Source organism: Rhinoraja longicauda, chromosome 13, assembly GCF_053455715.1.
Source record: "Rhinoraja longicauda isolate Sanriku21f chromosome 13, sRhiLon1.1, whole genome shotgun sequence".
Classification (NCBI taxonomy): Eukaryota; Metazoa; Chordata; class Chondrichthyes; order Rajiformes; family Arhynchobatidae; genus Rhinoraja; species Rhinoraja longicauda.
In genome coordinates, this window is record NC_135965.1 from 13,141,175 (window position 1) to 13,156,761 (window position 15,587).

Below are 15,587 nucleotides of genomic sequence, written 5' to 3' on the forward strand. Positions count from 1 at the left end.
GTGAACAATAATATTAGTTTTAATATTCCTTGCATCAACTGCAAACTAGCTTTTTGCAGATAATGCACCAGGATAACCAGGTGTCTCTGCTTTTTGAAGCTCCCCAATTTGTTTAGTGTTTTTATTTTTCCCAGAAAATACTCTTTTTAAAATCTTTGACTTCTCAACTTATCTAAACATAGCACAAAAAGTAAGGAAATTTGTGTTTGGTAGATTATTTCTTTGTTGTAACAATGCCTCTTGGCAATAAATCTTATACTGTTGGAAAGCTTGTTTATTTCCCTTTTAAACGGTGCCACATTTGTAAGGAACATGCATTTGTGGGATGAGCAGCAGAGCTGAGTATATGGGTTGCGCCCATGAAAAATTTGCCAAATCTTCTCTGCCAATGCCAAACAGCTTATTCTGCTGTTGCTATTGACTCTTGTTTTGAGCTTCTGGTACCCCCAGGTGCTGACAATCAGGTGCCTGATAGAGTAACATCTTTTGGTGGAGGCAGTGTGATGGTGTGGGGCGGCATCTCGCTCACTGGAAAAACGAGGCTTGTCATCATTGGAGGCAATCTCAATGCAGAGAGATATCGAGATGAGATTCTGCAACCAGTGGCAATCCCATATCTCCACAGTCTGGGATCGAACTCTATCCTCCAAGATAACAATGCTCGCCCCCACAGAGCAGGGTTTCTCAGAGACTACCTCCAGAATTTGGGATGGAATGGCCTGCCAGCAGTCCTGACCTCAACCCCATTGAACACTTGTGGGATCAGCTTGGGCGTGCTGTTCGTGCCAGAGTGACCAATACAACCACGTTGGCTGACTTGCGACAAATGCTGGTTGAAGAATGGGATGCCATCCCACAACAGTGTGTGACCAGGCTGGTGACCAGCATGAGGAGGAGGTGCCAGGCTGTTGTGGCTGTGTATGGTTCTTCCACACGCTACTGAGGCTCCTGTTTATTAAATGAATAAATTGTTAAATTGCCAATATGTCTTGTTTCTTCAGACCAATCGTCCAATCCACCAAACAACACCGAACAAGAGTCAATGGCAGAATAAGCTGTTTGGCATTGGCAGAGAAGATTTGGCAGATTTTTCATGGGCGCAACCCACATACTCAGCTCTGCTGCTCATCCCACAAATGCATGTTCCTTACAAATGTGGCACCATTTAAAAGGGAAATAAACAGGCTTTCCAACGGTATAAGATTTATTGCCAAGAAGCATTGATACAACAAAGAAATAATCTACCAAACACAAATTTCCTTACTTTTTGTGCTATGTTTATATATCCCCATGTTACAGAACTTTTTTTTCAGCTTTTGAATAACATAGCTAGCTGTCATGATGTAGCCATGTGAATGAAAAGACCTAATGAATGGAGACTTTTAGCTAGAACTTGTTCTCTAATCTTTGCTTCTTTAGTGAATCCTTGTGGCTTCCCTTGAGTTTGTTTTAAGAATTTGCTGCACAAATGACATCGGCACTGTTACAAACAAATAATCTAAATGTTTTGAAAAAAGACAAATTACTTGTCAGTTAACTAACTTAATTGTGTCTCTAGGCATCCAAGAAGGGACCAAATATATCCATAATCCCCGTGGCCTCTTCCCTGTTCCTTTTGGAAGAAGCACAAAACCAGCATATGTAGCCAAAGTGAAAATGAAGTTGCGATTTCTTGGCAAGTTCTTGGCCAAAGCGATCATGGATTTTCGACTGGTATGATTCTTTTGATACCTTCACATGATTCATCTGCCAAAAACTGACGTTTAGTTTTAATATGTTAATATTTGTGAACATTTCCTCATTTATGTTCCATCTGAAGACGTTGAATTATTGGGCAAGATAATTAGTTTCTAATTATGGCATAAATAATGAATGACCTAAAACCTTTCAGTAACAACGTCCAAACTGAGATTTCAATGTTAGTCCATGGGAAGTCGAATGCAACAGAAATCTAGTAAGAAGTTTTTTAGACATTGGAAATGTTGCTCCAGTGATTGCCAACCAAGAACTACCTTAAATTAACGAATGGACTAAAATGAATATAATTTTAATCCCTACTGAAGATATATAACACTATATAAATTTCAGTCTTTAGCTCAAATAAAGGACGATCCATAACATTTATATTAACCACTTTTCTCTAAATTAGTGGGTCTCTTGTGAAATCTGCGCAGACCCTAGAATTTGAATGTAGATACATTTTTGGAAATGTGTCTCCAATCACAAATCCTTGGAAAACAAATGCTTACAGATGAATCCACTTGAACTGTACAAACTGCTTATTTTTCAAAAATCTGCTTCCAAACGCAAGAACAAAGCTATTAATTGCATTGCAAATTAGAAATACTGAGACGCATGGTGCAGCATGTTTACACTCAGCCACTATGGTTAGTGCAAATCCATATTTTTGGTGATTGCATCTTGACATTTAATTTTAAAAACAATATTTGGGTTTTGTAATGCCTATTATTGTGATATGTAACACAGGCTACAGCTGTATATTTTTCTTGCTGTAAGACATAACATATTCAGAGCCTAAAAAATAGTGGTATTAAAAATGGTTTTCTGCACATTCTGATTATTGCTGAGAACTGAGTTTTTCCTCTTTCCTGGTCTGAACAGTTGGATTTGCCCCTCGGCTTATCATTTTACAAGTGGATGCTCCGACAGGAAAATTCCCTTTGCTCCCATGACCTTTTCAACATTGATCCAGTAGTAGCAAAATCAATTTGTCACCTTGAGGACATCATAAAACAAAAAAAGAAATTAGAACAAGATCGATCACAGGTAAGAATGACATCTGCTGGACTGACCATTTTGTTCTGCACCCTTTAACATTTGAAGAATTTACTTTGATCAATTTACTTTGGGCAGCAAGGTGGTGCAGCGGTAGTTGCTGGTAAACAGCAGTCAAGACCTGGGTTCAATTTTGACTATGGGTGCTGTCTGTACAGAGTTTGTACGTTCTCTCCGTGACCGTGGGTTTTCTCTGGGATCTCTGGTTTCCTCCCACATTGCAAAGATGTACAGATTTGTAGGTTAATTGACTTGGTTTCATTGTAAATGGTCCCTAGTGTATGTAGGGTAGTGTTAGTGTGCAGGGATCGCTAGTTGGCGCAGAACTTGGTGGGCTGAAGGGTCGGTTTCTGCAGTGCATCTAAACTAAAATTGCTGTTCGGTTATGAAATATTGTAACTGAAGAAAATGAATGGTTCTGTGGTTTAATTCATTGATATTAGATGTACGAATTAAATATTAGAGGTTGATTTTTGTCATTTTATTTGTTGAATCCCACTGATAAATGACCTTTTCATTAATGAATTTCATTTTACATAAGCGTTTTTCAGTTCACATCAGAGAATTTAATTTCCTGATTTAGCAGCATCTAAGATGTTTTGGCACGGAGGCTGAGGCAATTCTGAGATGTAGCAGTCACTACAGATATAAGATGGAATCAGTCATGAACTTACATTGTGTTAATATGTGCTGGGTGATTTGTACAAGGAGCTGATAACCATTTAATGTAGTGCTGTTCTGTTTGCGCATGACTAAAAATGCATACTATAGTGTTGCCAGTAACTGCTTTACTGGTGGGGTGGAAAGTGTTAAGCTCCTTTTTTTTGTCGTTGCTAAATGTACCAGAACCTTTCTCTTCGAGCCTTCTATATTTAGTTTCAGATTAGTTCATTGTCGTATACCAGGATGCAATGAAATTTCTTGCTGGCATAAAGCTCAGAATCAAACAGTATGCAGAAATAAAAGGTACAGCAAAGTACATAAAACTGCAGAATATTGCAAAGATTGTAGTGCAAACAAAAGTTTCAAGTGTGAGGTGACTTGTTCACAGGAGAAAGTTAAGACTGATGAATGTCTGATGAATCATCTTGACCAGAAATGTCACCTGTTTCATTTCTCCAGCGATGCTGCCTGACCCGCTGAGTTACTCCAGCATTTTGTGTCTAAGTAAGAATAACAAGGATGGGTGTTCAAAATTTAAAGTTTAATATTGTCAAACTGATTTTTTTCAACAGAGCAAAGAATGTCTTCAGCAAGCTCTGGAAAGCTTAAACATGAATGGCTGCTCTGTGGAAGAACTAGGCTTGGATTTCACATTACCTGGGTATGCTAATGTTGAACTGAAGAAGGGAGGGAAGGACGCAGTTGTCACCATACATAATTTGGAAGAATATCTGAGGGTATGTACACCATTTTCCAATTGTTTAAGATATTTTCCATGGTAAAGCAAAGGATCTTTTTCATCCGGAGAATGCACTGTCAAAATCTGGCTATGAAGTGAATCGTTTCCTCAGATATGCAGACATGACATAAATTTCAAGTATGAAATCTTTTATGATTTAAGGAGAATTATGTAAATACTTTGTCGATAACTGTCGTCTTCCCTTTTCCATTTTATTCAAGATGTCACGGATATAAATTGAATGTCCAATTGCGTCTACACTTCAGTATCTAATTTCCTGCTGGTACCAATTGGACAACATTCATTTTGACATTTGCTCCCACATTTTAGCACAGGATAGTATTAATTGACTGCCATCCCCTGATTTGTCAAATTTAAGTTGGTGACCCAAATATTCTTCTCATTAAGTGTGTTATATTATTGTAATGCTATTTGCATTAAGGTTAACTTCCTACCTGCCATTTGTTGCAAAAGTGTGGTTTGTTCATAGTTTCCAACACTTTAGAACTGGTAAAGTGTCATCTTCAGATGGACCAATGGAATCTCAATTGTCATTAATTGAGACATCTTGCCCCAACATTCAAGAAATCCCTCCACCTCCCTTTCTTCTCCTTAATTTTCCTTGAAGCTTGGATGAAATCATTTATTACCTGTCTTCAGGGTCTCTCTTACTTTGGTGTCATATTTGTTTTTGGTAATGCTTCTGTAATTTGTCTTCACATTAAAGGTTATTTATTATTGTACTTTGTTGTGCAACAGCAGCACTGATGTTGTGTTCAATCTCTGTAGCTTGTGGTTTACTGGACCCTGAATGAAGGTGTTTCCAAGCAGTTTGAATCTTTTCGAGATGGCTTTGAGTCTGTTTTTCCACTCCATCACTTACAGTATTTTTACCCGGAGGAGGTAAGCACCACACCTGGAACCATTTTAAATAGATGCAGACAATAAACAGCAGTTCCTGTCGTGATTTTCGTGAATGCCAAAGTTCATTTTTATGCACTGAAAAGCTGTGAATTGATCTTTCATTGTATGCTAAAGGCATACATTGTTGGAATGCTACATATGTTGTAAATATTAATTTATTTTGTCTACATTATTTTGATTTAAAGCCAACTAAGTTGGAAACGAAAGTCTCCAACTTTAAAAGAAAAATATAATTTATCTTGACGGTTGCACAATAAATTCTTGCATGTTGAAAGCGTTGGACTGCTGTTTGGAAAATGGAGCCGAATTATTTTTGAAATTGGTCATGTTAATATGATTATGTATTTGCAATTCATTTTTTATATTGCATAAATAGTAAATAGTGATCTGTGTCAGCTACAGTGACAAGATTAATTGTTATACAAACTTATTATGGCTATCTTCTGCTTGATCCAATGTCCAAGTGATCTTGAAAGATTAGGTGCTGCTAGATTAGCATTATTGACATGCGGATTCCTTAAAGTGATAAATCCACCTGAAGGAAACTGGATCCAGAGATTAATTCTTGCCATGCTTCTAACTATTTGTGTGAATCTGATTGGTACATGAGTCACAAGAACTGAATGTACAAGGCCACATTTTCCCTTTTACTGATGTAGTTTTCTTTTTCCTGACTAACTCTGGAAATCTGCATTTTATTGACCTATGGACACCTGGTTTATGTCTCATTTTACAAACATCTGTATGAAGGTTTTTATCTCACAAAAGAAAATAGTTGGGTTGTGTTGTCATGAATAGTGACCATAATCATATCAGTTTTGAGGTCATTATGGAAAAGGATCGGACTGGCCCACATGTTATAGGTCCTAAATTGGAGCAAGGTTGATTTTTGTGGCATTCCGGAACTTGCAGTGGTTAATTGGGGGAGTGTTTGCAGGTAAGAAGGAGGATGGCAAGTGGAAGGCTTTAAAGAGTTAGCAGTAGCAGAGGGCCTGTGAGGGTGAAGGGCGAGGCTGGTGCGTTTAGGTTGACGAGAGGTTGAGGCGATGGTCAGTTAAGAGGAGGAGGCAGACATAGCGAAGCAACAGATGACTTAAAATGGAGGTGGCGGTCAGGTAAAGGAAAATGCAAGGAACACATCTAAGAACCCTGCAGTGCTGCAGAGATATTTGAGAGTAAAGGTGCCTGCTTCCCTAAAAGTGGTGAGTCAGGTGAACAGTGTAGTGGATGAATTTAGCACGCTTGCCTTCATTGGGAAGGGTATTGAGTACAAAAGTTGGGATATCATGCAGCTCTACAAGTTGTTGGTGAGACCACACTTGGAATACTTTGTGCTGTTCTGGTCGCCCAGCTGTAGGAAAGATGACATGGTGGGAAGGATGCAGAAGAGATTCACCAGGATGTTGTCTCAGAGTTAAAGGGGGAGATTGGATAGGTTGGTTTTTTTTCTCCTTGGAGCATAGGAGGCTGAGCGGTGATCTTATTGAGAGGCAAGGATAAAGTGATTGTCTAGTCTTTTTTCCAGTGAAAATGAAGGGCATTAGGCACAGGATGAAAGGGGAGAGATTTAAGAGGGATCTCAGGAGCAACTTTTTTTCCACTCGGGAGATGGTCTATATCTGTAAAAGGAAACTATAGAAGAGGATATAATCATAAATATTTAAGACTGGACGGATACATGGAAATGAGACCAGCCTGGTATGCCAAGTTGGTCGGCATGGACAAGGTGGGCAAAAAGGCCTGTTTCTGTGCTGTCCACCTTTGTGACTAGTCCATGCCATTTTGGGAGAGTCTATTTGTTAGCCTACTGAAATCCATGGTCATTCTGCTTAATGGACAGGGGATTTAAAAAAATCCTTAATGCAATCTGTAATTAACTGAATTTTGGCACTTGTGAATCAAATTGGTGAACTCTGGCTTCCTGTATTCTGGCCATCCTAGAGAATCTGTGGTGTCACGCTGAGATTAACATCAGCCCTCGCCTAACTGAGTGCAGGTGTGAGCTTCCTTGAGCTGAAATTATCAACAAGTTTATTAAAGCATTTAATTGTTTTTAATTAACGAAGTTTGTGTCCTTGCATTGTGTGACATTCTCCTTATTTGACCTATAGTTGGACCAACTACTCTGCGGCAGCAAGTCTGAAGCATGGGATGTGAAAACATTGATGGAGTGTTGCAGACCAGATCATGGATATAATCATGACAGGTACATGGAAACATAGAAAAATAGGTGCAGGAGTGGGCCATTCGGCCCTTCGAGCCAGCATGATCATGGCCGATCATCTCAAATCAGTATCCTGTTCCTGCTTTTTCTCCATATCCCTTGATTCCTGTAGCCCTAAATCTAACTCTCTTGAAAACATCGAGCAAATTGGCCTCCACTGCCTTTTGTGGCAGATTCACAACTCTCTGGGTGAAAAAGTATTTCCTCATCTCAGTCCTAAATGGCCTACCCCTTATTCTTAAACTGTGACGCCAGGTTCTGGACGCCACCAACATCGGGAACATTTTTCCTGCATCTAGCCCAAAGATACCAGAGGAACAAGATGGACCACTCTGTTGAAATCGCCTATACTGAAGTGTAGTACGCAAAGGAGCGTAATGTCTGCCATTTTAGTAGGCTAAACCCACTGTTCGCTATGCCTCTCGCAGTGTAATCAGTGTTTTGGGGAATAGTATGTGTGATGATACCATTAAAATGCAGAATGTATCTCGTCTATCAGTTCACAGATTTTTGTTATTTTTCTTTTTAAATGTTTCTACAAGTTTCTTCCTACTACAATGGTGCCATGACACACTACTCTTTTTAGGGTCGAGTGATCTATCTTGCTCTGCTCTGCTCTATCTTTGATCTAGCCTGTCCAATCCTTTAAGATTCACTTCATCCTTTAAGGTTTCATTTTAAATTATCAATGGTTGTCCCTGCCATCAGCTGTTGCTCTGGAGGATGTGGTCAGTGTCTCAACTACCACCTCTGAAGCCAATAGGGAATACAGTGAATCAGCGCCTCATTAAAGAATTTAACCAGAGCCCAAGAAAGACTAGAGCATATGTCATTGCTCTGGAATTTGTTCAAACCTTTGATAAAATGCTCAGAAGAGCCCTGCTAAGTGGCCTCCCTGTTTAATAGAAAACATATTTGGTACGATTTTGGACTACATTATTATCCCTAGTACAGTTTCCATTTTCAGTTCTGGATTTAGCTTGTATTTGCAGTATAGTACAAACATTCAGTCCAGGTATGTGGCAGATTTTAAGTTCCAGAGGAGCTGCTTCCAGCCCCTTAGTACAGCAACAAGTTAATCAATGCTCTTCATCTCCATGTCGGCAAATTGTAACCACATTTTCAGGATTAAAAAAGACTTTCATGAATTCCATCTTGCGTTCATTAAATATCTTGCATTTATAGTGCTAGTTATGGTTCCATTATGTGGAAGCTTTTCTGTAGTTCCCTTATTTTTATCTAATCTTTACAAGTTGCGGTGCCTTCAAATGCTCATCACATGTTAATCCAATCACCCCAGGATCATTCTCGAAAACCTCCTTTGGACCCTCTTCAACGCCAGCACATCCTTCATCAGATGTGAGGCCCAAAACTGTTCACAATACTCCAAATGCAGTCTGACCAATGCCTTATAAAGCCTCAGTATTACATCCTTGTTTTTGTATTCTGGCCCTCTCGAAATAAATACTAGCATTGTATTCTCCTTCCTTTCTACCGATTTGACCTGCAAATTAACTTTTTGGGAATCTTGCACCAATCCCTTTGTACTTCTGATTTCTGAATGATCTCCCCTTTTAGAAAATAGTCTCCGCCTTTATTCCTATTGCCAAAATTCATGACCGCACACTTTGCTACTCTGTATGCCATCTGCCACTTCTCAGCCCACTCTCCCAACTTGTCCAAGTCCTTCTGCAGACTCCCTGCTTTCTCTACACAATCTGCCCCTCCACCTATCTTCGTATCATCAGCAAACTTAGCCACAAAGCCTTCAATTCCCTCATTCAAATCATTGATCTTTACGTGAAGAGTAGTGGCCCTAGCACGGAACCCTGTGGAACACCGCTAATCAATAGCAGCCAACAGAAAAAGCCCCCTTCATTGCCACTCTTTGACTGCCATCCAGCCAACCAGCCTCATGTGTGGCACCGGAGTGAATGAATTAAAAAGTTTATTGGCCAAGTATGCATATACAAGGAATGTGCCTTGGTGCTCCGCTCACAAATGACAACACAAACATACAGTTAATTAAGAATAAAGCATAAACACATCAAAACAATAAGGATACACCATTATGGTCTGAACATGTGGGTGAAAATAAACCAGAGCAAAAAAGCGACCTTATCAAATGCCTTCTGAAAATCCACATCCATTGACTCTTTTGTCTATCCTGCTATTTACTTTATTATCATATCATATATATACAGCGCGGAAACAGGCCTTTTCGGCCCACCAAGTCCGCGCCGCCCAGCGATCCCCGCACATTAACACTATCCTACACCCACTAGGGACAATTTTTACATTTGCCCAGTCAATTAACCTACATACCTTTCTCAAAGAATTACAACAGGCCCGTTTGGCAAGATCTTTTTCACACAGAGGGTGGTGGGTATATGGAATAAGCTGCCAGAGGAGGTAGTTAAGGTTGGGACTATCCCATCGTTTAAGAAGCAGTTGGACAGGTACATGGATAGGACAGGTTTGGAGGGGTATGGACCAGGCGCAGGCAGGTGGGTCTAGTGTAGCTGGGGCATGTTGGCCGGTGTGGGCAAGTTGGGCGGAAGATTCTTTTTCTATACTGTATCACTCTGACTCGATCTCCCTTTCACAAAACTATGCTGACTTCGGCCTATTATTGTGTTCTTCTTAGTACTCAGAAACCTCATCCTTTATAATAGATTCAAAAGTCTTGCCAACCACTGATGTCAGGATAACTGGCCTATAATTTTCACTCTTCTGCCCCGCTTCCTTTTTGAACAGCAGAGTAATATTTGCAATTTTCCAATCGTCTGGACTTTAGTGGGTCTCAAGTTCTTCCTTTGACTGTGGGTTTTATGCAAGTGCTCTAGATCCATGCCATATCCCAAAGGCAAGCAAATTGATAGGTAAATTGGCCATTGTATATTGCCTCTGAGATGTTTGAAGATGATGAGAATGAAGGGAGAATAAAGAATAGTTTGCGTAATTGGGCTTTTGAAGGTCAATGCTGACTCAGTGTGATGTCAGGCCTATTTCCATGCTGTTTTACTCGATTTTTGTAGCCAAATTGAAATTCATTCTGTTATTTGACCAACTTCATATCTTAATTTGAGTCATAAGCCTCCTACTTAGATTAGTAACTGTCCCGTCCAAGGACAATTTGGAAAGCCAGATATACCCATGGCATTCCCACTTTCTTCCTAATCTGTCACTACTGCAAAGGAACTCGGTGAATTTGGTCATGACTCTCCCTTTGAACCAAAGCTACACAGATTCCAATTACTTGATTTTTTGGGGGGTATTTCTTTGACAGAAGTGTCCTGTTAATTTTCTTGATACCTTGTGTTTAAGCTAATTGGTCTTTATTTTGCATGCAGCGTCCAGGTTATTCCTAAAAATGGTGTGCAACGTTTGATGTTTAAATTTGCAGATGAAGCCTGCTGGCTTCTATCTTGTTGTGAACTGTGCCAAAAGCCTAGATATTCAAAGAAGTATAACTGATTTATTCTTCCCAGTCACTGTTTGCAATAGATGCCATGGTGTATAAAAATAACTGAAGTTTGTTACTCTTAAAGCTTTTTCTTAAGAATTGATTTATGGGTTGATTGGGTTTAACAGTGCTGAAACTCTATAAATTGCAGTGCCATGTGATTGTTCTGAGCAACTCATTCTTATCTTATCTAGTTATTTCTGGAGAGGGCATAGTGAAAAGTCTACAATTTAATCCATTTTGTCTTTTTTAAATCCCAGTCGTGCAGTGAAGTTTCTCTTTGAAATACTCAGTAGTTTTGATGGTGAGCAACAAAGACTATTTCTTCAATTTGTAACTGGAAGTCCCCGACTTCCTGTAGGAGGTAAGCTTGCTTTTAACACTTCCAGTTTCCATTTGGAATAAACATTGAGGTGTAATAGTTGTACACTTTGTAAATAAAATTCTTGCCTAGTCTATTGCTTGGAGTAAATTTCCCAATGCCGTCAGAAAATGAATGCCTTCTATGTAATTCTTTACTGCAGTTTTGGTGGTCAGTACAGAGGGCTGACATATTTCTTTGGTATTGATGTGAGCCACTGTGTCTATCTCTGCCTCCGTGATGCCACAATCTTGGTCCCCCTTGCTGCATCTGTGCATTTGTCATTTCTAGACATGATTCAAGCAACGCACACAATACTGACCTTACTCACAAACTATAAACATGAGCTCATCTCAGACTTTGCCTGTACCCTTGCATCGATACTCTTTCCTGCTTTGGCTTAATTTTAAAATTCCCTTCCTTCCAATGCCTCCTGAATCTATAAACTCCTTTAGTTAACAAATACAGTTTTGGATTACTATTTCATTTGCGAAATAGCATTTGCTGCTGAAAACACTCGTTCATCTACTATGTGCAAGACTTTGGAGTGAAACTGGACCATTTCTGATGAGCAAAGAGCTCAATACTAAGCAAAATGTTATCTTTTGGCATCAGAAGCATGCTGCATGTGTAAAGACTCTATTCTTCACCCTCCCATTCCTGATCAATACAGCCTGATCCATCCCCAGCCTTTTTCTTTCTTTGTTTTTTCTCTCTGATTTGACCAAATTATCTGGAATGGAAAAGAACAAATCACCCATTCGAAAGTAACCTTCTACCTATTGTACTCTAGTTTGGCTTGTACAGTATTTTCTGATTCAATGGGATAGCATGTAAAACAAAGCTTTTCACTTTAACTTGGTAAACATGACATTAATAATCTTAAACGGTTGTACTTAGTATAAAGATTTAATGTCACTTGGATGTATTTGTGTGTGAAGAACAATTAAGTCTATATCCATTTTTTTTATTTTGGAGCATAGCTTAAACCTTAAATTAACCATTTTGTCAGATTCGCGGTAGATTTGAGTTTGCTCTGTTGAAACTAAATTTTTTGGATTTTTGTTTGCAGGGTTTCGGAGTTTGAACCCTCCACTGACCATTGTCCGCAAGACCTTTGAGTCTACCGAAAACCCTGATGATTTCTTACCCTCTGTAATGACCTGTGTTAATTATCTCAAGTTGCCAGATTACTCCAGTATCGACATAATGCGTGAAAAACTTTTAATAGCTGCTAGAGAAGGGCAGCAGTCGTTCCATCTCTCCTGATCACAGCATCTGAATCTTCAAGCTGCCTGTTACAACAAATGACAAAAATCATGATTTATTTTCTAAGTGTATCACTGCATCAAGGCAATGTGTACAGCATACCTGTTGTAGAAATGGCTTGGTATGCTACAATTCTTCAACAAAAAGACATGGATGGTATATTTATTAAAATAGCCCCTACGGACTGAAATTGAAAAAAGACCCCAAAGTTAATGCAAGATTTAAACAAATAAATTCTTAAAGAAATTCTTGTTAATTTAACAATTATTTGGGTGCAGTTTTTAAATTGCTTTTTTGCTGTGTGGTATTCAAATTGAAAAGAAAGGGATGTTTATCTTCCAGGATGACGGAACAATAAAATGTCACTGTGCAGTTTGATATTGGTGTGTATATCCATCTGGAGCCTACATTTCTGGTGATTTTTTTTTGTTTCCAAAGATTAATATGTACAAACATACAGAAATGACTCGCTTATACCTTGCATAAAATAATTTAACCTCTGGTTAGTGTCATTTGCATTTTTCTTGTCAATCCTCACCCTCTCCATCTGGTTTGTCTTTTTATGTTTAACTCATCTGCACTTGTGTGATGTAACATAGGGTTCTGCTTTTGTGTGTGATGTTTCCTAACCCCACGATGCAACCATAGGTTAAGGTGGGAGCTTGAAGATTTAAGCTTTACTTAACCGACATCGCCCTCAATTGTATCATAGTCTAAAATTTATTCCTCTTTACAATATTCAGATTCTAGTACTTGCCCATAGTTTTATTGTGAAACAATAGGACTGTTGGCAGAAGCCTTTAATCACACTAGAATTGTTTACAGAATGATTTCAGGCAACAATTCTCAACAATACTGAGGAAACTTTTTCTTTTTAGCCCCTTTAAATTCGGTAGTTTAAACCAATGTCAAGCTGGTTAGTCTGTTATTTAAGGGTGTAAAACTTTAAAAGAAAAGTTCCACTTGCTGTTCTAGTTGGACAGTTGCTTTATCTTGTTTAATTTACCTTGTTGTAGTTCACTTAATTGTTTTTGCACTGCTAGCTTTGAACAAAAGTAATAGTTGAGCTCTCTTGGTTTGATAAGGATAGTGCACCCTGTAAACAATGCTCTGTCCAACTGTTCATGTGCTGGTTTCTGAAATCTGCAATAACTACTTCATCAGGTTAATGTTTTTACCTGAACATAAATAAATAAAATGTTTGACTCAGTTTTTGTATAATTATTTTGTATTCAGCAACCAAACTTTTCTGATTCAGGGATAGTGCCAAAGTGTCTTTAAAAAAATAAATTGTGTTGGAGTTTGAGTAAATAAAGGTGGAAATATTTGATGTGGTTGTAATGCTTGGAGGACTATTGCCTTCAGTGGCCCTCATTTTATGTTTAAAAAAAAAACCAAATGTTTAAAAATTCTACCCTTCATTAATGTGGAAATTGGTTTTTTTGAGGGATCTGACTGGAAGAAGTTGGTCGAATTTGGGAAAGAAGTTAATTATATCCATTAATAAATAACCAAAATTAAAGTGGTCTGGTTTAATAACTACTTTGCTGGCCTTCACTCTCTGTCTGCCTCTAACTCCTGGTCACTTTAGTACGATGCTCAAAAATGAGTTTGAATAATTTCTGTTTATAAAGTCGTACAAGGGAATCATAAAGATGGTGAGAACAAGATTTTAAGCCATTTGAGCATAACTTTCCATTTCTCTTCCCTCCCTCCTTTCCCCCCCCCCAAAAAAAAACACAAAGTTTTGGTATGCTTGCCATGTGAGCAAATATTTCACTTGTACAGTTGCATTAATGCACTCAGTAAGTGGCACAACTTCTGGTTTGCAACCAGGAAAGACCTTGCCTCGTGGCTGAGTTATTCAGCAACCATCCAAAATCATTTTATGAAGTAAGATTGATTCCACTGCAGAAACTGCTCTTGAAAGATAGCTGCAGAAATAGCCTTTTCTCGATTCTACTTGTGCATTTGTACAGGTTGCCATTTGCCCCAGGCTTAAGAAGAGGATTAAGAGAAAGTTTGGATGAATACTTTGGAAGTTAAAATAATACCTCATACTTTCTCTGTTTCAGCATTACTACTTGTAAGTAATTCAAATAGGCTTTTAATACATGACCCATTCAGTCTATTTGTTACAGTATTCATCATTTTGTGAAATGTTTTGTGCTTGCAGAACAATTGAAACATGCTGCCTACTTCAGCCACTGATTTGTTGCTTCATCCCATAGTTTGCTTGTTTGAGCTGCCTTTTTGTTTCTAGTTTACAAATATTAAGCCCGAAATGGCATATTGCAAACCCAAGCAGATTATTGCTTCCTATATCAAAAGGAGTAATGATTTACTGTTTAAAAGTATGAGTAAGCACCAATGCCACCATGTCAACTTTGGTAATGTATCCTGTTGAAATGTTGAATCGACTGAACAGAATATCGTGTGTTAATTAATGGATCTTAAAATGTCATTTTTTTACCATTTAAATAGTACGTTCCATTTGACTATCAGATCACTTTTCCAACCACTTCCATTTGCAATTTAATACTAACCATATTTTATTTCATAATAAAAGGGTTATAGAAGCTACACTGAACATAAAACCTCATCCAAATTGGATAACAATGAACATTTTTTAAACTCGTGGTGTTTCCTCTACACTATCAAAAGAAGGTCATTCAATCACTGGAATGTTTTCATATTTCTGGGAACCTATTTCTGCAATTCTGATTTACTACATCAGATTTGTTTCTATGTTTTTTGTTGAATGAGGAATTGATGCAATTTCCCATTGAATGCTTTTAAAATTGCGATAATGCAAAACTGGTTTCTAAATGCACATGCAATGACTGGAAAGGAAAGCAACCAAAACAATGCTCTGTTTTGTGAACCTAATTCCATGGTATTGTAAAATATCTTTGTGTATGGCCAAGAATTGGTTTAATCTCTTGATTAGACTTGAGTTTTTATTTAATTAAAAGATGTTCATTCATAGGAAGCTTTAGGATTTAATGTGTACAATTTAGCTGGTTCTATGATTTAATTGTTTCCTGAAACAGCTCTGTGTAAGATATGTTTTTCACATCTGCGTTGTGAAATGAGTTAGCTGAAATATTTTGGGATAAGTGGAGCAATGAAGGCAGTGTTGAAG

The 15,587-nt window shown here is 38.3% G+C and overlaps 1 protein-coding gene across 9 annotated transcripts in view; it reads left to right on the forward strand.

Annotated features, from left to right (window-relative positions):
* The window catches only part of trip12 (thyroid hormone receptor interactor 12), a 104,619-nt gene extending 90,967 nt beyond the window's left edge, over positions 1–13,652 (forward strand). For all 9 annotated transcript variants that reach the window (XM_078410391.1, XM_078410387.1, XM_078410388.1 and 6 more), the window contains 7 exons: positions 1,559–1,713; positions 2,623–2,787; positions 4,032–4,196; positions 4,988–5,101; positions 7,234–7,328; positions 11,073–11,176; positions 12,246–13,652. In XM_078410391.1, coding sequence (XP_078266517.1) covers positions 1,559–1,713; positions 2,623–2,787; positions 4,032–4,196; positions 4,988–5,101; positions 7,234–7,328; positions 11,073–11,176; positions 12,246–12,442 — 995 coding nt within the window. In that variant the 3' untranslated portion in view covers positions 12,443–13,652. The remainder of the gene's footprint in view (positions 1–1,558; positions 1,714–2,622; positions 2,788–4,031; positions 4,197–4,987; positions 5,102–7,233; positions 7,329–11,072; positions 11,177–12,245) is intronic.
* Positions 13,653–15,587: the final 1,935 nt, after the last annotated feature.